This window comes from Hydra vulgaris, chromosome 06 (genome assembly GCF_038396675.1).
Source record: "Hydra vulgaris chromosome 06, alternate assembly HydraT2T_AEP".
Lineage (NCBI taxonomy): Eukaryota > Metazoa > Cnidaria > Hydrozoa > Anthoathecata > Hydridae > Hydra > Hydra vulgaris.
In genome coordinates this window covers 27,682,945-27,707,500 of record NC_088925.1, presented here as the reverse complement: position 1 = coordinate 27,707,500, position 24,556 = coordinate 27,682,945, and the positions used below count along the sequence as shown (strand labels likewise).

The 24,556-nt window shown below is 26.3% G+C and overlaps 1 protein-coding gene across 1 annotated transcript in view; it reads left to right on the top strand.

The window, feature by feature from the left end:
* The first annotated feature begins 222 nt into the window (after positions 1 to 222).
* LOC100197596 (cell division cycle protein 27 homolog) overlaps positions 223 to 24,556 on the top strand; it is a 60,792-nt gene continuing 36,458 nt past the window's right edge. Inside the window, exons 1-3 of the mRNA XM_065799765.1 lie at positions 223 to 348; positions 443 to 518; positions 4,501 to 4,648. Coding sequence (XP_065655837.1) covers positions 325 to 348; positions 443 to 518; positions 4,501 to 4,648 — 248 coding nt within the window. The 5' untranslated portion in view covers positions 223 to 324. The remainder of the gene's footprint in view (positions 349 to 442; positions 519 to 4,500; positions 4,649 to 24,556) is intronic.

The following is a 24,556-nucleotide window of genomic DNA, read 5'->3' as shown; positions in this document are numbered from 1 at the left end:
AACTTATATATATATATATATATATATATATATATATATATATATATATATATATATATATATATATATATATATATATATATATATATATATGTATATATATATATATATATATATATATATATATATGTATATATATATATATATATATATATATATATATATATATATATATATATATATATATATATATTGTTTTGCTTTTTTTGTTATTTTTTTCAGGTTTATCATTAAAAAAAACAACAGAGAAAAATTATAAATGCAGTAAAATTGATTTTAATTTTTTTATTTTTAATTTTCTACAAAAAAATAACTTTGGTAAAAATGGTTGTTCAGGAGCCTCTGAAGGTTTTCATTTTTAATTTAAGTTGTTTTGTATATACTGATTTGTATTTTAAATGATGTTATGCAAAATATATGATATTCTAAAATAATGTTTCAGGTAGCTGTTTGGCATGCTCTTAATGCATATTGTTATAAGGATGCCATATTTTTAGCTGAAAGACTGTATGCTGAAGGTAGAGGAATTAAATGAAATCTATTCATTAAAATTTATTTTACATTATAGCATACAATATTAGGATGAAGTAAAATAAGCAGATAAAGAATATATATTGTTTTATAAAATTTATTAAAGATTACTTTATTTCATTTTTATTTTATTTTTTATTTATTTTTTTCAATATATTAGCTGATTTATTTACTTAAAGTTACAATAAATAAATAAAATAAACAAACAAGCTGTGATACACATTACAGTGTATAGAGTCTAATAACTGTGGATACGAGTTGCTCTTTGTTGGACTTGTTTGTTCATATTGAGTTTTTGTAAATGTGGATTCCATAATGGTAATCCATATTCAAGATGAGGTCTGACTAATGAAGTAAATAGTAATTTTATATTTCTTTAATCTAAATATTTAAAATAGTGTTTTATTAGGCCTCGTTTTTGGTAAACCTTATTGACTGTATAGTTAATTTGGTAATTCCAGTTAAGGTCATTTGATACATACGAAGATCTTTTTCTAAAGTTGTTTTTATTAGTTTAGTAGCATGTTTTTTTTTTAGGAATTATTTCTCCTCGCGTCCTCGTTTTTAGGATTACTTTTTCCAATATGCATAACCTTGCACTTGTCATTATTGAATTTTAGCAAAAATTTTTGTCCATTGGACCATTTTGTTCAGATCTTCTTGTAAATCTTCTGTACTGCTGCTATGATCTAGTATAGATATTAATTTTGTATCATCTGCATGTTGTTTACATTCGTTTTTTATATTTAACGTTATATCATTAATGTATAAAGTGAATAATAATGGTCCAAGTACTGATCCCTGAGGAACACCAATTATAAGATCTGTTCATTTAGAAATATTTTCTCCAAGTACAACTTGTTGTAACTGATTTTTTAGAAGAGCTCAACAAATCACCAATAAAACTGTATCCAGCAAATTTTGTATACAATCTTTCATGTGAACAGTATTGAATGTCATAGAAAAGTCTAGAAATATGTCAACTGGAATATTATTGTCAAATGCATTACTGACAATATCTAATGTTTCTAGTAAATTTGTACAACAATTTTTTTTTGTTCACAAAACCATGTTGGTGCACTGAGTTTAAACTATTATTGTTAAGATATTTCATTATTTCATCTCTGATAATACTTTCCATGACTTTTCATACAATTGGCGTTAATAAAATCTGTCTGTAGTTAGCTGATTTAAGTCTGTCACCTTTCTTTTGAAATAGTGTTGTATTTGCATGTAACCATAAGTTTGGTAGAGTTATACTTTTGAATAATTGATTAAATATTAACTTTAATAGTTTACATAAACTTTGTATGCACTCCTTCAATATTCTTGGATGTACTTTATCGACACATGTTGATATATTTGTGTTTAATTTTTTTGCTTTTGTTTCAATTAATAATTTCTTGAATTTTGGGTATGGACAACTTAGAAAGGTTTTTTTTTTCATATAATGGAATGTTACTGCTATTTTCCGTTATGAATACTGAACTGAAAAATGTGTTTAATGCATTTCATATTGTTTAACCATCTGTTGTAATGTCACCATTTGTATCTCTTATGACTCTAATAGTGTTTTTTATTTTAGTTTTACTGTTTATATCAGAGTATATAAGTTTAATATTTGATTTTGATTATTTTACTAAATTACGTTCATGCTCCATAATTACTTTTTTAACATCTTTTTTTAATATCTTATTAAGATTTTTTTAATTTTTAACATCTATATTTTTAAAACCTGCAGCTTTGATTTTGTACCATTAGTTTCTTTTAACTTTTAACTTTAATTTTAGGTATTTATTTAACCATTATGATATTATCTTTCTAATATTTTGGTTGTTTTGCTGATTTTGAGGGATAGACATTTTACAACCTTTTTCATGGATTGTTAGCCATCTTAAATAGCTTTCATCAACGCTTAAGGTTTCAAACTCTTTTTCCTAAACATAATTATTAAAGTATTTACTTAATTCTTTATATTTACTTTAGTTAAACAGATATTTTGTTTGTTAGTCTTTTTTATTGGTAACTTTATCCATTACACTATATTTAAAATTCAATATATGATGGCCATGTTCTAAATTACCAAGGGGTGGTGTATTTTCTAACATATAAATTCTGTTACAAGAATCAGTTAGTACTGAGTCTAAAGCATTTGTTGTTTAACTGACATTTTTTTGAAAATTTGGTAAAATTGCATTTTGAAATATGTAGTTTTTGCTTAAATAATTCATAAATAACTGAGCTGATTCTTTTTTTTGTACTTTTGTACCTATATTACCTTCATTCCATTTTATCATATGACATTGCATATCAGAAAACCACTGTATTTCTTGCTGTGTACTAAATTTGATGCATACTTAAATGATTTGACCATATTTTCACAATAAAACAACTACTATCTGCAATACAGTAAATACAGCCACCTAATATGCTTTCAATACCACGTTCTATTATACACCATATTGCTTTACACTTTGTTTATGGTCTTTTCTATAAAGTGAATAACTTTCTTTGTTAGTTAATGAGGCATCTGTCCACCATGTTTTTTATCACTGTTTTTTTTTTAATTTTTTCTTTGACATTTTTAAGTTTTTTCTTCAACATTTTTTATTTTTGCATTTTTTTCTTCAACATTATTTATTTTTGCAGTTTTTTCTTCAACATTTTTTAATTTTGCAGTTTTTTCTTCAACATTTTTTAATTTTGTAGTTTTTTCTTCAATATTTTTTCAATTTTTCGGTTGTTTTTTTAATAATTTTAGTTTTTTGGGTTGTATATTTTAACAACTCTGTATGCTCTCAAAAGTTGTTTTTATTTAAATTTAAATCAATCTCTCACAACCGCAAATATAACCCTAAACAATGGATTTTCTTTTTTTTTTTGTTGTACAGCAAAAAGTGTTTCAGTACTTATGTAAATTTTTATTTAACAATTTATTTAACATATTTTAAACTATTTTTAAAAATACAAAATTCCAAGGCTCATGTTTGGCATTATTTGTTATATGAATACAAAATAGGCTATTCTGTTAGAGAAGACACTTGAAATATTGTCGCATGCCAAAACATCGAACATTTTTATAAAAATAACTCAGAGTTGGTAGATGGACCCAAATCTGATTTTTGCTCAAAACTAGGTCTTTAGGTTCATTTTTGTTTGATTTTGAATTCAGCAAAATCAATTTTTAGACTTTTTTTCTTAAGCCAACTTATAGCACATTATGAGTTGGCTTGACAATATTACAAGTTATGAGAAGTTATAGTATATGTTAATCATAAAATCAATAAGTGCCAATGGCTTAGCTGTACTCAAAACTTAATACTTACTCTGAAACCTTAACTTATTCTAAGATAGATAATGCTTTCATTTTGGTGGGTCAACGTAATATTGTGTATTAAAAATTGCCTCATTTCAATGCAGCTGTTTCTGCACAGATTTACTATATCGAACTAGAAAAGCATAAGTAAAAAGCTATGGAATTAATAAAACAAAAAATATTGGAATTTAACTGGTTGGTATTACCTCCAGTATTCACCGTACTTAGCCTAAGCTGAATATTACTTGTTTGTGGAACAACAGTTTACGAAAATAAGCTTTTGTAAATAAGATTATAAATCTTACCTAAGCAACTTTTTTGCTTCCAATCCAATGAGTTCTATTCATAGGGCATCCATTCTTTGGGTTCATGTTGGCAAATTTATTTGTAAAGCACCTTTTAGTGAGGAAGTTGTTGATAAGGATTTAATACTTTAAATGCATAATTTTTATGTTTAAGTTTTATTAAAAACTAAATGTCAACTTTTTAGTTTAGGTGTAAAATGAATTTTAAAAACCTATTGTTTTATATTGTTTTATAAACTTCATGTATTAAATTTATTTGTTTATTATCATTAGTTTAAAGTATAATTAATTACAATTACAATTTTTTGTAGCATAAGTATTTATAATAGATAAGAGACTTTTTTTTAGTTTCCAGTGAAGAGGTGCTGCATTTGTTAGCTACATGTTATTTTCGCTCTGGACACACAAATCGAGCCTATGGTTTGTTAAAAAAAAATTCTTATGCTAACATCCAGACACGATACCTTTTTGCTTGGATATGTTTTCAACTTGAAAAGTATAAACAATTTTTTTAATCATTTTTGATATTTTTAACACAAGAGACAAATAAAATTATTTTTTTTAAATTATTTTTTATGGAAAATTATATCTGCTAAATATTGCTGCTATAGATATATATTTGACATACAGCATAGATTATAACACTCTAACAATAGTTAATTATGATAGAGTTTGCCAAACTTTGATTGCTTGAATCATCTATCCAATTTGTTTTATTACATCCATTTCATCCAATTGTTATGAATTATTGCATATAATTCATATTGATTTTAAGTCAAATTTAAAAATGTTTTGTAAAGTTCTGTAAAATATGGCATGAACTGATCTAAAAAAGTTTTTTTTATTTTATTTTTTTATTTTGCAAATAAATTTTTTTTTAATTTTTTTTTGTCAATGTTTTTTACAAGAAGCATCATAGTATATTTTACTAAAACTTTGAAACAATCCTAGCCATTTTATTGATTAAAAATTAAAGAATTAAGTCAAATTAACTAAAAATCGCAAATTAAAAACTGTCCTCAATAACTTTTCTCTCTCTATATATATTTTAAATATCTTTTTGAAATATAATACACCTGTCACTTAACCCTATAACATAGAAACACAAACCTTGATGAACAAGATTGCGGCATAGAGAAATAAGTTTAGGGAATTTAAGTTGTGTCAGCAAATAACAATTCATTATTAAAAAAAATCATAAAAACTTTAAAATAGTTATTACTTAACATCTGCATTTTCTTTAAGTTTCTTTTATTTTTTTTTTATTTATTTTGTTAAAAAAATATAATTTCAAATTGCTTATAGATAAAATTCATGCAATTTTTTCATTTATATTTTCATTTTAAATTACTTTTGAAAAAATATATCAGAAGATTTTTAGGAATTAAAATAAGATTCGACACATTTTGTAATTGAAATAAGTAGGGCAGTTACTATAGAAACAGATCTGGCAATGAAGCAGCTTGAATGAATAATCTCAATCTTGTAAACTAAAAAATTTGAAATACTCTTAATGCTATAAACTACAAATTACTACTATAAAGGATCTTTAATCTCTAGCTCCAGTCTTCTTTGTTTGGACAACTTTTTACACTTAAGCCTTTTCATGCTTGCCCGCATGCAAAGAAATACAAGGTTTCATTTCAATTACAACATCATTTTTGGTCATCAAATACTTAGACAAGAAACTGTGATAAAACTATTTTGTACAAAATATTTTATTTAGAATTTAAATAAAATGTTTGTTTTGCCAATTTTATTTTATTTATTTTTTAAAGAATTTTAACAAAATATCCTTTCTGCTGTTTTTGTTTTTATTTTTTTGTTTAGAATTTGTTAAATTTTAGAATAGAATTTTTTTTTCTATTTTTATTATAATTTTTTAATTTAAGACTTAAATAAAGCATTTTTTCACTGTTTATTTTTTCAAATAATAATTAAAAATGATTTTTTTAAATTACACATGCCAGCCTAATAATGACCATTCATCCAGTGCTTTTTGGTTTGCTGGTGTTAAATTTCAAACAGAGAAGACTACAGCTCTGGTCACCAAGGAAAAATTATGGACATTAAATGTTATGTCAAATTTTTTTTAATTGGTAAAATTTTAATGAATAATAGCAGATCAGTGATTAAAGATTGGCTAAAAATTCAAAAAATTAACTTCTTATTTTTTAAAAAAACTTTAAAAATTAGCCTAATATTTGGAAGGATGTCTTTTAGTTTGATTAATTGATGATTTTATTTTTTGAGGCATTGACTCAATTAACAAGTAAACAGTTCTCATATCAATCTCTTGCCAGACCTTCAGACTTCATAATTCAGCACTAGTCTTCACATTTGCATGCTCAATCTTGTTTCCAATTATTTCCCAGAAATTTTTGATAGGATTCAAGTCAGGAATTTGTGCAGGCCACTTTGTAACTGTGATATTCTTGTCCTTGAACCATTGTTTTTCCATTTTTGACATATGTTTGGGGTTATTCTTCTGTTGAAAAATGCATTTTTGGGAAGAATACAATCTCCCATTCAGCATGTTGCAACATAGCATCTTCCATGTATATCATGGCCCCGTCCCCAGCTAAAAATAAGACTTTTTGCAAACCCGGTCCCGGACCCAGTAAAATTATAAGATTTAGCAGGGGTTAATAGCCAGGGCTAGAAAAAAATTTATAATTTATAACTTTTTTTATTATAATTTCAAACTTACATTTACTATTTATTAAACACTGGCATATATTTATATATTTTTAAACTCTAATTCACTTCCAACAAAATTGCAAGCAACCACTATTAAGTTATGAATTACTTTAAAATGGAGGGTAGGTTAAAATAATAGGAAACGGTTAACTGAAGACTTAAAAAGTTGTAGGTTGCAGGGCTTGTGATGAAGAAAATCGTCAAGCGTGTTATATCGCGCTTGTAAAATTAGAATATGTTTTCATCGAGCCTGATTATGTGCGCTCGAAATAACGTCAGCGAGCGCGATCATGAAAATTGCTGAAGGTGATGCTCATAAAAAGCTTTTTATTTTTTTATGTCTTTTTTTATTTGTTACATAATTCTTTCGTCAAAAAATGTTTGAATTAGTATCACACTCATGAAACTACTTTTTATACTTCCAAACTTCTTGTATATTGTTAGGTCGCGATTTTATTTTTAACTATTTATGTTATAAAAAAATAATATCAAAAAAAAACGCAACTTCTCATTGATTTTAGTATTCAAGTATAATTTAGTGATTTAGTTTTGCTTCGTTGTTTTGATATATGTATTTTAAAATATTAGGCTGTAAACTTAATTAGCGGTTAATGGTTTTTATATTTCTTGATATTTTTTATTCAAATTATTTATTTAATTTTTTTCTAAAATTTCTTTTTTAAATTACATTTTTTTTATCTTAAAAAAATAACACAAGAAAAATTTGAAATAATAATAAATTAGAATAATAATAACTTTCCATTTAATTAATGTTGACGTCATTACTTTGTTTCCTTTTCGAATGTGATTGCGAACATTTTAAACAACAGAATTGTTTTAAAATAAATAATAAATTGAGTTAAAATAAATAATAGTTAATAAAAAACCTATTCTATAAACAAAAACTAATTTAAAAATTACTCTATTATTATTATTTATTTTTATTATAAACGATGTGTGGAATATTACAAACAATAAATCAAATAAATCTTACTTGATATTTTCACAAGATTAATAATACTCTGCAGTTTCAATTTTCTTATAGCGGTTTTCTAATTGTCTATTCTTATTTTATTTGCGCATTTTTGTATTCACATTGTGTTTCCACGTGCGCATTCCATAATTGAAATTAGTGACTATTAACGACTTCAAACTGCTCATTCATTACGTTAGTGCAAAAGAGAACGACGTAGTGCTTTTTATATTTTATATTTTTAATAAAAAATCTTTTTTTAATATTTTATGAAAATAAAAAAATGATCCCGAACTATTGGACGAGAGTTATTTTATACGCTCGTTATAAGCTGAACGAGCGTTGTTTATCGCGCCTAGAACGTTTGAAAATACCGTTTACGGGCGCGTTTTACGAGCAGAGCGCGATCGCGCTCGGTTCATCACAAGCCCTGAGGTTGTATAAAAAAATAAAACATCAAGATGGGCAAGGAAAAAAACTGGATTAATAAACATTTTTATAACGTGAAGGGGCAGATACAGTTAAAGGATGCAACTTTTGAATAAGAAGCCATATAAGAATGAGTTTTGGTTTATTGTAATAGTGATGATCGTTTAAGCATTGACCATGATAGTATTTGTAGAAAAAAAAAGAAATGCAACATTACAACAATGGGAGAGTGGCTCAAACTTAGCAGATAAAGCAGGACTAATTACATTTACAATGTGCTTTTAGTCTTTGTCTGAGAGTAAAAGGGTTGTTATTTGTTAATACAGCAATGCTAACGATATTGCAATATTTTTTTTGCAGTAAATAAATGAGTTTTGTTGTCTAGCATAAAGTGGATTTTTAGTCCAGAATTTAAATTTGTAAGCCACTGCAAGCCGTGAGCTGTTACAGAAGAGAGATCATATTTAAAATTGGCTGCTTGTTTTAAGCAATTAAAGTGAAGATTTTCTGTCAAGACAAGAGTATAAAGTTGAGTCGTCAGCAAAAAGAGCCACATTAGATTTTATGAAGATCAGTATTGTAGATAAAAAACAATACAGGAGCAAAGATGGAACCTTGTGGTACCCTTAAAGTTACTTGAAATAAAGAAGCAGTTAGACCTTCAAGAATAACTTTACTACTGCGTTGAGAAAGAAATAGTTTCATAACCTCAAAACCTTTACATAAAGAAACTAATAACAGTGAAGCGCGAACACTAATCGCAGTATAGTTAGAGAGGTCAAAGTGTTTTCTAGAGAAAACACTTTGACCTCTCTAACTATACTGCGATTAGTGTTTGATTAGTGTTTCTTTTTGAAAAATTGTAACCACTTATTTAGCATTTTATTAAAGTTTAGCAAAAATTGAAGAGAGAACGCTTTTTTTCTGGAGAATACTATTTTAAGACTACGATGAAAATCCTGTCTGGAGCAGTAACTGTGCTCCAAGTGTTTAATTGAGAATTATCTTTAGCATTGGAAGCCAGAGTGATTTGGATGTTTAACAATGGGTTAATCTGTTTAACTGGCAGGAAGAGTATGGCATTATAATCAAGAGTCAAATTAGAGTAAGATTTCTTTGCAAATAACTCTGCCTTATTCTGAGCAGAAGTAAAAAGATCAGACCTATGAATTAGAGATTAAATGTTAGACTTACTTTAGTTAATGACTGTTGAAGACTTACCAAAAGTCTCTAGAACCTAACATCTGAGATAAGGTACAAGATTTAGTAAACTGAGAATAACAGAGCTTAACATCAGACAGGACTTTTTTACATTGTTTTCTTGGAATAATAAAAGGACATTTGTTCTTAAGAGTGATGTTTTTGTAAAAAAGATGAAAAAATAATTACTGTTTAATAAAGCAACTGGTCAAGATGGTGAAAAATGTGGAGTAGAATTAAGCTTGACTTGAAGAGAAGGAATTGAAGAGCTTTGTGCATAAAGCACAGCTTGGAAGCTTTTTATATTCCAAAAGGAATATAAAAAGCTTCCAAGATGTGCTTTATGCACACATATTATGGATATAAACATATATGTTTGCTATTTATTTAGATGCAGACATACAATATCCTTCCTTAATTTTATAACCTTTAGTATTTATATGCTGTAGTATTTGCTGAAAAAGAAGATCATCAGATGGATGTGTGATGTGACTCTAACAAGACAAGAAAAGGAGACATCATCTTATACAGATTAGAAAAAAACGTCATATCAAACGTTTGTTAGAAAAGATTAGCGTGATTTAGGTATCAGCATGTAGAGTGGTAGCAGCTTCAGGAAAAAATGGTAGTGTTTGAAGTAAGAAAACTTAAAGAGAATGCTTAGATATTGTATGAATGAGCTTTAATTAAGGAAAGAAAATGCTCTACATTGTTTATACCAGATATAGTGATATTTGACTGGTCCTGGTCAAATATCAACCTTGGTTGCTTACTACAAGATGGTCCATAATTCTAATAACTTTATGATTAGGTCTAGCTCCTAGTGCTGAGAAACATCCCTAAACCATAGCAGATGTTCCATGCTTAATGTTCCTTTTGCTTTATTTTGTGTTGTTTTTGGTTTTCTTTGGTCTCTAATCTATTAAATCTATTCTTGCCCTTGTTTCTAAAAAGATTGTATTTTGATTCATCACTAAAAAGTATGATTTTCTACTAGTCTACAATCCAATATTGGTGCCTTTTGGCAAATATCTTAGTTTTCAAATTTTAAAGATGTTAGATTACTTGGCAAACATTCGAGAAAATAATTCTGCTTCATTTGTTATTCATTGTATTTTGATCTAGTCTTTTATAGGAAATGTAATATAAATTTTTTTTGTAGTTCTTATTATGGTTCAAACATTTTAAACTTTGTGAAAAACATAATAAACTATTTAAAAATAGGGTAGGTTTGGCTTTCGTCGCGCATATATTGAATAAATTAAAACTAAGAATTCTGGGATCAAAATGGGGACAAACAACTCAAAAAAATGTATAACAATAACAATACAAGTTATTCAGTTTTCATTACAAACTCTCAATAAATTTTTGAATTCTTGCTTAGTGTTTGGAAATTTTTAATAGCTGATTACAATGAAAGTTTATATTTTGATCATTTAGTTTAAATTTGACATTTTAAAGCCTAATTACTCAAAGTTTAATTTTTATCAGTAGTTTTTTTTTTGGCAATAAGTGAAAATTAATAAACAAATGAAATCAATGTTTTCTAATATGCTCAGGGTGGGTATATTTTACAAAAGTTAACTAATTGAGTAAACGATTAAACAAAAAGAATTTGACAAGGTCAGAAAAATATTAACCAGCTTTCTAAATATTGACTGTTAAAATGATAGTTTAAAAATAAAAATATTGAAAAAATATTTAGTTAATAAGTATATAAGTTTGCTTATTTGCCACTGCGCCTATCTGTAAATCAGTCGATGTATGTACACTCACTGCGCCTATCCCTAAATCAGTTGATGTATGTACACTAACTGCGCCTATCCATAAATCAGTCAATGTATGCACATTCACTGCGCCTATCCCGATATCAGTCAATGTATGTAAATAATAAAAATCAATGTAACTTTCAATATACAACAATAATAATAACTTTCAATAAAATATAGTTAAAAAACATTTTAAAAAATTTTCTAAATAAGGGCTCGATCCCGCATCATCATGAAAGATGAACCAATGAGATACCACAATGCTAAGCGTACAATGTTATCATGCAATTTTTTTAAAATTTGTACAAGTAAATCTTTTAAAATCAACCAATAACATTAGCAGCCGCGACTTAAAATAAACCAATCAAACTTTACTACCGTGACTTTAAGATAAAAAATTAAAGCAACAGTACTGATGCGCTAGACACAACGTTTTTATTTTGCACAAACAATGAATGAAGTCATTACTGCTAACAGATTGAATAGAATATTTACTATTTTCAAAACGTTTCGTCATAATGATAACTGAAAATTTAAATTAAAAAAATAAGACTTGGTTGAATTTTAAAAAATCATCTTTTGTAAATAAAAGAAATATTGTTTAAATATTTAATATTTTAAATATTTTTATTGTTAATCTTTTTTTATTTTTTTATTACTATTATTTATTTTGAATTAAATTAAAAACGTTTCTGTTGTTTAAAATGTCTGCAATCAAGCATGTTAATTCAACTTCGAAAAGGAAATAAAGTTATGTAGTCATCTTTAAGTAAATGGTGATATTTCATTGTTTTTATTTAATATCAAAGCTGCAGTAACATATTTTTTTCGGTAGATAGACAAATGCATTAGCTAAAAAACCAAAGCTTTTTTGTCTGATTTCCCAGACTTCCCATGAAAAAAATTCAAACAAAAAATCGTCCACCCTTTTCCTTGGACGAACTTGAACATTTTTGAGTGACCTCCTTCCCCTACTTGCGTATGCAATTTATGAATGGCCCATGGCAACCAATTTCCAACTCTGAATATCGCTCTCGAAGACCTGATGCCGAGTGCGCATAATCGCGCTCATTGATAATGTATTTCAATATTACGAGCGCAAAATATTGTGCTGGACGATTTACTTCATCACATGCACTGCATATCTAGAAAAATGTTTATGAATAAGTTTTAATCCATAATTTTTAAGAAAGCTTAATTTTCAACTCTAAAAAACTTGTTTAAAATGGTTTTTAATCTTTTTAAATTTACTTTTATTTTGTATTAGTACTTGTATAAGGATTACACAAAGGAATCTTTATATAAATAGAAAAAAAAGTAAGAAAATTGCAATAAGCCAAAAAAAATAACAAAATAAATAAACAGTTAAATTTGTAAAAATAAAATTCAAATTTTAAAAAATATTCAAGCACACAAGTATTGTTAAAAGTATACCAATTATGAAGTAACATAAACTAATTAATATGCTATTGCCAATAAATAAAGCATTACTCCATCAAATAATCTGAACTTTTGATTGAATTATTTATTTTAATTTTAATTTAAATAGATACGTTTATTGAATTGTTCAAAATAAACTTGTGCTTTTTACAATTCTTTTTGATTGCATGGCCTCTTCTTTTGTAAACTTTTCACACACTTAAAAATAGTGCAATATGAATAGTTGCTTGTTTCTGTAAAAGCAAGTCTTTTTATCTTTTTATAGACAAGAAAACAATCTTGAAAGTTAATAAATTCCATAATTCCACACTTCTGAAATAAAGCCACATCACTAATGCTGCACTGATAAAAAATTTGATACATGCTTATGCTTTTTAACAGATAAATATTAAGATTTTGTTTTAACCCTCACACTCCTTGAGCTGAAATATAAAAGTTGATAGTTTGATTATCCAATAAAGTTTTAAAAATAGAAAATTGATATTCATTAAAGGGATAAAATTATATTTTTTTTATGTTCATATAATAAAGAACTAAATTATACAAAAAATCAACAATAAAATCATGGCTATTTCCAGTATTAAAATCAATAATGCTGCATTCTGTATTTATATCAGAACTAATAAAGAGTTTACAAATTTCTTTGTTATGATGATTATACATTTGCATCTATGTTAATATTATTTTCATTCTTTTCTTTTGTTCATTTTTTTCGACAAGAAAATCTGTAAGATGTAAACTTTTTGTTTAAATATATAATTTCAAAAACTTTATTTTTCTTTCATCCTTTTTTCCAAGTTTGACATCAAATCTTTAGTTATTCCTTTTTCTTTTTTTTAAATACACCAGCTTGAACGTTCAAGGTAGCAAAAATCTGATGAGAATAAATCCTAATAACATTTTTTTATTGCACTTTTATACACATTTTCTTCAGAACTAGTATTAAGTATCTTTGCATTTTGTTTGTTCGCATTTCGATCCCAGAAAGCTTTGCCAAAAGTTTATCAAATCTAACCACAACAGTACCCTATTAATATGTTCAAAATTTATAATTTTTTTAAGTTTTTGATCAAGTCTTGTTTTAAATTTAAGTCTTGTCCGATATTATCTATATATTTATGTGTGTGTATATATATATATATATATATATATATATATATATATATATATATATATATATATATATATATATATATATATATATATATATATATATGTATATGTATGTGTGTGTATATATATATATATATATATATATATATATATATATATATATATATATATATATATATATATATATAAGGGGCTATTATATGGGCAGCAATACCCCCGTGCCGACGCCAGCTGTAAGGATATTTGCTGTATGTAGGCATTTTTTCACAAAAAAAACATTATTTGCTTTTTTTAAAAAAAAAGTCAACTTTGGAATTTGGGCAGCGCTAAAATCATAGTTGTTAACAAGGCCAAAAGTAACGAGGCCAAGGCCACACGTTACAAGGCCAGGACCAAGGTCAAAAGTTACAAAGCCAAGAGCTTTAGGGCCAAGATTAAGAGTTTCAAGGTCAAGGCCTACCCAAACATTTTCAAGACCAAAGACTTCAATTTTTGCCTTATGTTAAGGCCAATTATTAACAAAACTGTAAGTAGCAAGTGATGTGACAGTAAAATCACATTTTGTAAAAATAGACCAAGGTTATGCGCAGAATTCAACAAAATCAATTAGACTATATGTATTTTTTTTAAGGCGAAGGCCAAAGCAGTTAAGGCCAAGGCCAAAATTTTTAAGGCCAAGACTTTAATTTTAGGCCTTAAGCCAAGGCCAAGGACTAACAACTCTGGCTCAATTTGGTCGTCGCTGTTGAAAACGATCTAGAATAGCCCCTGTATGTATGTATATATATCATATATATATATATGTATGTATATATATATTATATATATGTATATATATATTATATATATGTATATATATATATATATATATATATATACACACACACACACACACATATATATATATATATATATATATATATATATATATATATATATATATATATATATATATATATATATATATATAATATTATATATATATATAGGTGTATATATAAATATATTAAGACCACACAGGTAAAACCGCAGATGTCCACTTTTTATAAATTTCAAGTTATATATTTTTATGATGTTTTAGTACTAAGCTATTTCAATTTAAAAATTCATAACAAAAAAACTATGTTTTTAGGTTCTATGGTCATTTTTAAAAAAAAGGCAACTTTGAAACAACAACTGCTGTCCAATGTTTACCTGGTAAAAAACACAGTTGTCCAAGTTATTTATAAGTAAACCAATGATAATAAAAGCGTAAGTCACATGACTAACTTTTATCCTTAAGAAAAATATGTTGGATTAGTAAACAATGTTACGTTCACAGAAAAACATTTTAAAAAAAATTATATATATACATATATATAAAATAAGTTTTTTTTTATAATGACAAAAGTTTTCTCTTGAATTATTTCAACTTTTGTTTTAAATCAATAAGTTGTACCTTTTGTATCCTAACAAAGTAAAAAATAGACTCAATAATTTCTGATTTTGATACTGCTAACAATATATAGCAAAAAAATAATGTTTTGGATGTATTGTTCCAGCTCCATCAGAGAAAAGCTTAAATGCTTTATTAGAGGGAAAGAGCTACATATCTTCCAACTCATCATGCTTTTAATTGTGAAGTAATTTGCTTGGATTTCCCACATAAAAAATACCCAAATGTTTGATACCAATATGTATACTATTCCAGGCAACAGCTGTTTTATTTTTTAAATACTAATATACTTTCAACTCAAAAATTATATGTTTATTGCTATGATGAGACTGTTGGACACAGATGGTCTGATGATGTATGCTCTATGCTGCATGATTTATGCTACATGATTTTAAATTATCAATTATCTCAAATGTAAAGGATATCAAATTGATTTGCAGTTTATGTGCTAGGCAAAATATAAAATAAAAAGTTTTAGATTGATTTAATTATCTAGTTCATAAAACTGAAAAACTTGGCAGCATTACTGTTTCATTACCAATTAGAACTCTTTCACATTCTGTATAGGCATGACACCTCTAAAGAATGTGACAGAAACATGGCCATTGCAAATCAAAAGTTTTTGGCAGAAACACTAGACGATCTTACAAAAAATCATAACAGTTCAATATCATATATAAACACAATACAAGAAAATTTCTGAAATTTGCAGAGTTTCAAAGCCAAACTTCTTAGTTGTTTGTTCATTTAAGACATGTTCACTTAGAGAAATTGAAATATTAAAGGCTACTTAAAATTTAATTATATGGGAAACTGGAAATATTTAGTTTTATGTGTGTTACATCCCATATGTCTAGATCAAAGATTGAAGTGCCTGATAAACTGAAACAAGCATACATAGCTCTGTTGCCTCTTTTTTGTTAGAAATTTAAAGACTTATTGAAAATAAACATTTTCTAAGTAAGACATGCTTTGATATTATTTTATCTTATTTTTGAAAAACGACTGCCTATTTTTGTTGCAACATTGGTACTGAAAGGTTTGACACCGGTGATTAACTAATATTTTGTTTTTTCTTTGGTTGCCATCAAGTATGTCTTTTTTAAAGATCCCTCTACACAGTATTTTGTAATTTTTAGCGTGTTTTTATGTTTTTGATTATGTATTCAATGGCTGATGATTGCCGTATAGGCATGAAACTTCAAATACCATAGAAAAAGTTGTTTTTTTTTCATTAATAAATATATATTTATATATATATATATAAACATATTCTAGACCGTTTTCCACAGCGCAGATCATATTTGGGCAATATTTCCGCTAAATTTCTCCAGGGCGGGGGATGTATCGATGCCCAAATATTTTTTCCTAGAATAGCCCCTGATATATATGTACATATATGAAAATATATATATATACACACACATAAATATACATATATATGTATATATATATATATATATATATATATATATATATAGATATATATATATATATATATATATATAGATATATATAGATATATATATATAGATATATATATATATATATATATATATATATATATATATATATATATATATATATATATATATATATATATATATATATATATATATATATATATATATATATATATATATATATATAGATATATATATATATATATATGCATATATATATGCATATATATATATATGCATATATATATGCATATATATATATATATATATATATATATATATATATATATATATATATATATATATTAGTAGAAAATCACTTAACAAAATTTTTTTCCATTTAACACTGTGTTTCATCACAATGAAGAGTTCTATATATATTGATGTGATGAAACACAGTGTTAAATGGAAAAAATTTTGTTAAGTGATTTTTTACTAATATATGATTGCTCTGTTCTTTTAAGAACATTAAGCACTCTATTGTGTAGAATACTTTTTAAAGTTGTTTAAATATATATATATATATATATATATATATATATATATATATATATATATATATATATATATATATATATATATATATATATATATACAGTACTCAAAGTGGAGAAAAAAAAGTAACAAGATGGTTTTCGGTAAAATGAAAATGCCATCCCGCCTAATCATTGTTGTATACATAGATTTATAAAAAATGGCAGGATCATTTATACTTTATAAAAAGGTGGCGGGATGGCATCTCGACGTATCCCGCACCACTTCGAGCACTGTATATATATATATATATATATTATATATGTTACTGTTACCCGCAGTATCAGGAATTAGCTAAATGCTAATGTTTATAATATATTTAATATTGCAACTCTGAGTTTCATGTGTTATCACAATCATCAGGCAAGTAGTAAAAGTTTAATTATGCTATATATATATGTATGTTATATATTATATATTATATATACAGGGGTGTACACTCAGACTTTTTGTTGGTCGCCAGAAGTGCGACTGAAATTAACCAGTTCGTTAATGTTGATCGTCCTTCGACGTTTTGAGTTGCCCGTCTGCAACTCAAAACGAAATTTTAAAAAAAACTTTCTTATTTAGTGAAGGTCTTGCTTATTCTAGTATTTTTCCATATAGGGCTAAGTGTAGACTAGGAATAATTTGCGTAAATAGAAGTAATATTGTAAACTATTGATAACATTCACTTTTCTACTTTTATATTGTCATTGTTGTTGTAAAAAAATAATGGCGCATATATGTCCATATATGCGCCATTATTTTTTTACAAAAACAATGACAAATATAAAAAAACATTTTACAAGGGTTTTAAAGTATTTGTAAAATATTTTTTTATATTCACAAATATAAAAAAGCATTTTACAAATACTTTAAAACCCTTTGCCTTTAATGTGTTGTAATTATTATGGTCTTATTTGTTACAGGAGCCTGAAAATTATTGATATTCTGAAAGTATTTTAAAGTCATTAAATTTAGTTTTAAACCACGTTAAAAATTATTTAAACTAATATAACAAAAGTTATTGATAGAATCTAAATTTGAAAAAGATTATATTTCCTTGTAATTTATTTCTTAAAACAATCTTATACTTAACATAATCTTTTGTTTATTTAGCACATTTTATTTAATTTAATTTTTATGTATTTAATGTAATATTAATAATAATGATTATAAACAAATTATTGATAGTTTTATCAGTTACCAATAGGATATTTGTAAACATAATTTGTGTTCCATAACTTATGTTTATAAATATATTACGTCAAAAGAACTTTACACAGAATTGAATTAATAAGAAACAAAAAAATTTAAATACATTTGTGAAAAGAATTTTCTTCAATAAATACACTTCTCCCTTTTTATAAGATTTTTAAAATTTGCTTTCTCATATTATAATTTATAATGGAGAGACTTATGTTTTATGTAATGAATTAGTTAGCAGATGATAACGAAAAGGTTTCTTCAATGGAAATTTTAAAACTATTTTACATTCCTTTGAAACTAAATTTTACATTTTACTATTTTACATTCCTTTAAAACTAAATTTTAATTTTAAAAATCATATTTAATTTAAAGTCTTTTAATAAAAAAAAAAATTTCATAAGATAATTTGTTGTTTTTTTTAAATCTCAGTTGCAGTTAAATGCTTTTCTTTATGACCTAATTTTTTCTGAATAAATTTTAAGATTGAAGAAATGTTGCAAAAACAATTTGTAAATAACAAAGTGTATTAATAAATTTTTCAGCAAACATCCATCAACTAAATGTCACATGATTGCTAAACATACAAATGTACCAAATTCAATAGTCATAGATATTATAAGAATAAAAATGTTTTTGCCTAATTTAAAACTGCTGAACTAAGGTATTTCATACGTAATGCAAGGTAATGTTCTTTAACAAGGCATGTCAAAGTATTACTATTACTTTATCTCTAAATCCTTAAATAAAATTTGAAAAAAAACTAAAATAAAATAGTATTTTTGTTTAAGCGATAAAACCTTTAAGTTTTTATTTTAGGAAGTAATTTTTAACGCTTGTACAATTTTCTTATATTTTGAAACAACTTTTTTTTTTTAATTTCAAAAATGATATAATTATATTATAAGAAACTTATGAAAAAAAATGCTGTCAAAAAAGTTGGTAAAAATGCACTTTTTTCTTTTTTAGTTAATAAACTTTCATTTTTTATGCTTTTAAAACCAACTTATTTATTTTTACATAATATAGTTATAATTTTTGAAATTTGCATATGATTTGACTTCATTTCAGACTCAACTTGTTAGACTTTTGAAAAAAAAATTTTTCTATAGTATTAGGAACTCGTTATATGTTCAAGGGTCTTGAGGGACCCCTAGAAATATTTTTTATTTAAAAATTTTAAATCCAGTGTTTTTTTATCATACATATCAACACATTACGATGTAGGCAGTATATATTTTTCAAAAAAGTTATTATTTATATATATATATATATATATAATATATATATATATATATATATATATATATATATATATATATATATATATATATATATATATATATATATAGTTCTATAGTTTTTTGCATTTGGGAAGCACGGAAGGAAAAAAATGATTCTTACGCCAACACATACGTCACTTTTAATTACTTTTGACTTTCGTCCAACATTTGCGTGTTGGACGAAAGTCAAAATCATTAATTTAATTACAAATTAATCGTTTTTTAAAAAAACCACAAAAACGCAAATTTAATTGACCTGAATGTTTTTAAAATATTCTGAATGTTTTTAACAATACAAACAAGGTTTTTATTTTTATTTTTTTTAATAAAATGTTTTTATTTTTAATTTTTTAATAAAATGTTTTTATTTTTTTTTATTTTTTATTGTAAATCATGCGCAGAGTGTTGCTACATCGACTATCTTATAGCCTGACTCGCAAGGGAGTGCTGCTGCATCGACTGACAAGTAGCCTGACTCGCACCGGAGTGCTGCTATATCGACTGACAAATAGCCTGACTCGCAATGGAGTGCTGCTCATCTACTATCTTTTAGCCTGACCCGCAAGGGAGTGCTGCTACATCGACTGAGGGTTTGGTTGGGGCAGGCAGTTTATCAATTAATAAAAAAAAGTGTATACATATATATAAATACATATATATGTATATATATATATATAAATATATATATATATATATATATATATATATATATATATATATATATATATATATATATATGTATATATATATATATATAAGTACACATATATATATGTATATATATGTATGTATATATATGTATATATATGAATATATATTCATATATATGTATATATATGAATATATATATATATATATAAATATATATCGTTTGATGTAGTGTTGTATTAAATTAATATATATATATATATATATATATATATATAATATATATATATATATATATATATATATATATATATATATATATATATATATGCATACTTTTGCTTGGTCATTTTTATTTTTTTTAATTGTCATGCCAGTTTTATATTCATTTTTTTTTTTAAATTGTTTTAAAGACAAGAAAAAGTTAAAAAAAAGTTTTTATTTTTATTTGATGGACTGCCTGCTTCAACCAAACCCTTAGTTGATGTAGCAGTACTCCTTTGTAGCAGCAGGCTATAAGATAGTTTATGTAGCAACACTCCCAAGACTCAAAAGAGAGTCGATGTAGCAGCACTTTCTTGTATTGGCAGACTATAAGAAAGTCAATGTAGCAACACTCTGTGCATGTTTTACTGTAAAAAAAGTAAAAATAAAAACATTCAGAATGTTTTATGTTCCTTTATGCTTTTCGAATCAATCACTTGCATCGGTAGCTTATTCTGTAAGACTACAATCTTGTTTGTAAGAAAGTAATATCTTCTTTCCTTGACAATCTTGATTTAGAGCCTCTAACATTGCTTGCAGCTCTTTAAACTGATTGGGAATTTGATAGGCTATTGCTATGATACTAATTAACTTCATTGAATCCCTTGATTGTTTTAAAATATTATTTAACATCCCCTCTTTTCCTTTTCTGTTCTAGAGTTTGCAGATTGAGACAAGTTAGGTCTTTTAATCTAAATTTCTTATTGCTGGTATAAAATTGGTTGCTCTTTCCTGCGCAGATTCTAAAACCCTTATGTCTTTTTTTGAAAAGGATTCCAAACAGAAGCATAATTTTCTAAGAGAGGTTGTCTAGGATTATATTTGCTTATGACATGTTTGATGTGGTAATTGCATTTTATTTTATTGTTAAAAATTACACCAAAGTTTTGCTCAGTTTTTGTTGTTTCAAGATTAAAAAGAGCACTAGTATCGTCTTTACTCTAAAGTATACTACTACTTTACTAGTATCGTCTTATTATAAAAGTTGTTGAGATTTTTGCTAGATCTTTCACCAAATTTCATGACTTTGCATTTCTAAATGTTTAAGAACATATCCCTAACTTTGGATCAGTCTATAAGGTCATCAAAATCATTTTGACCTGATAGGATATCCGTATTGTTTTTAATCATAACAATGAGCTACCTATCATCCGCAAAAATTTTACAAAGGTTCTTGACTATCTCTGGCATATCATTTATATATATCAAAAATAATAGTGGACCTAGGACTGATCCTTGTGATACTCCACTCATTACTTTTGCCCAACCAGGATATGCATCATCTAAGACTACTCATCTTCTATTTTGAAAAAAATCTAGGCTATTAATTTTACATCAAATCCAATCCCATTTAGTTTTGATTTCAATAGTTTGTGGTTAACTCTGTCAAAGACTTTAGAAAAATCAAGTAAGATTAGGATAGCCACAAAATTATGGTTTAGTGCTTCGGTAATTATATCTAACACCTCTATGAGGTTTGTGACACATGGTTTACTACTAACAAATCAATGTTGGTGAATAGAGAGTAGTTTGAGATAAGTTAGGTGTTCAGTCATGTAGTATCTCGCTCATCTCTCCAAGATCTTGCTTGCAATTGAAGTCAGCAAGATTGAGCAGAAGGTAATTGATTTAAGTTTAGATCTGTTTTTGAGTATTGATGAGATAGTAGCATCTTTCCAAAGCAAAGTAACAATTCCTGTTTCAGAAAATTTAATAAATATATAGGATAGTGGAACACTCAAGTTCTTATGAAAGAACTAAATGATGCAACTTGTTGACTCCAGGTGGTTTCGATTTGTCTAATCTGCGTATTAGAGTAGTTACCCGAGTATTACTAAATAGAGTTCTACTGTCAACAGAAGATATAGTTTGAGTTTTTGTTTTGAACTCTGGCATTGATGTTCTATTATGATGCTGAGTAAAAGCTTTATGGAACTGTTGGTTTAGACAATGAGTGAAATCGTTTTAATCTGTGACTTTTTTTCTGTCTGGATCAAACACTGTCAGTTTTTATTTTTGTCTGTTAATGTAAGAGTACAAGATTTTAGGATTTTTTTTTGCATGCATTGAAATGCTTTTTTTATATTGCATAACTGCTCTGTTTATTAATTTTTCAACTAGTTTACATTGTCTGTTGAATTCAGTCTTCAGTTTACCTTTATTTGATTTAGAAGCAAGATCATCTTTTTAAAAAGACCTAGTTTATATATTTATAATTTTTTGATATCTTTTCATAGCCAACTAGGTACTGATTTGGAAAAGTTACGGCTGAATAGAGAATTAATTGACACAAATCTCTTAACTAGTTTTTTATAAAAGAATGAAAATATTGTAGCACTATTTAGCGTCTTTACCATTAGAAGTTATCAATCAAATTCATATCTTTAAGTGCTTCATTAAGAGTTTCATAATCACCAGATTTTTAATCTCGATATAAAATTTATGTGAGTGTTTTTGAACAGGCAACAACTTGATAGTCCCTCAACAATTTTATTATGGAACTGATTTAACTCAGTGGAACCAATATGGGGACTTGTTTTTACTGCATATACCTGGTCAAGATTATCAATTAAAATTAGATCAAGAAGTTATGCGTGGTAGTTGGTTTACTAATTATTTATGATAGGAAACAATCGTTAATAGTTTCTGAAAACTATTAACGATTGTTTATTCTGAAAACTCATTTTTTGCAACAATACATACCTCCTGTACCATCCCAAAAGATATCTGTAATGTTTAAAATGACCATTGTTAACAAACTAGTTAAATTTTTTCCATCAACTCACCTATTTGGTCTAGCATTATTTATAAATTTTTTAAAACTTCAAAATGTTGCGATTCTTTAGCTTAAAGGGTAGCTGTTCTTTGTGTAGCATAATCTTTAAATTCTAAGAGTGTTAGCAGGGGAGGAAGTACTTATAAATACTATATACTATTATCGTGTTTATACTATTATCATTAAGAAAAAAAACATGATCTTTCTTTTTTTAAACCTTACTTGTTTCGTAACATCCTCTCATTTTTGTTTCATCTTCTGGTACTCCTCTGATTGAAGAATTGTTTTTAACTGTTTTTTTCTTGTTTTTTTTTTCTGAATAGTAGCAATAGGTGTCCCCTCTTTCTCTTTTGGATCTTTTCCAGCATTTAAGATATTTGACTAAATATCTGCAAAGCATTGGTTCCAGTAACTACCACTTAATAGTGGTAGTTACTGGAACCAATGTTCCAAGAGTTGGTAGTTACTGGAAGAGAAAAGATGAAGTTTGTAGAGCAAGGTAACGATTGACAGACACCTTAAAAGATTGCAAATTGTATGAATCAGGAAAGCAATGATGAAAGAAGCGAATTCCAAAGAACTGATGTTTGAGGAAAAAAAATAGACAAATAAGAAAAAGGATGAGACTTAATTGAATGACAAGTAATACGAGAATGAATTTTAGTAGATGGCACAAGAGACACTAGCTCTTTAGAGCAGTTCCCATTATAGTATTTGTAGAAAAGAGAAAGAGAAGCAACATTATGACAATGTGATAATGGGTGAAGGTTAGCTGCAAGAGCAGCTCCAACTATGTTTACAATGCGTTTTGCACCTTGTCTAAAAGAGAAAGAGCATCATTAGAAGATCTGCCCCAGATATGGCAACAGTATTCCATAAAAGGACGGATTTGAGATTTATAGAGATAAAGACTAGAATCTGGAGGAAGAAAGTGTTAAGCACAATAAAAAGATGCAACCTTAACAGATGCTGATTTTGCAATGGATTTCATATACGGTTTTTAAGAAAGATCAGAAGTAATAGTTAATCCTAGAAGATGAATGGTAGATGACTCTTCAAGTACATTGCCATTCATAAATATAAGAAGAACTAAATTATTGGTTGAAAAAAATTGTGTTTTATCTGAATTAAAGTTCTTTTTGAGCTCAAATGCCCCCTCCGAGTGATCAGAGATTGTTGGCTTCTTATC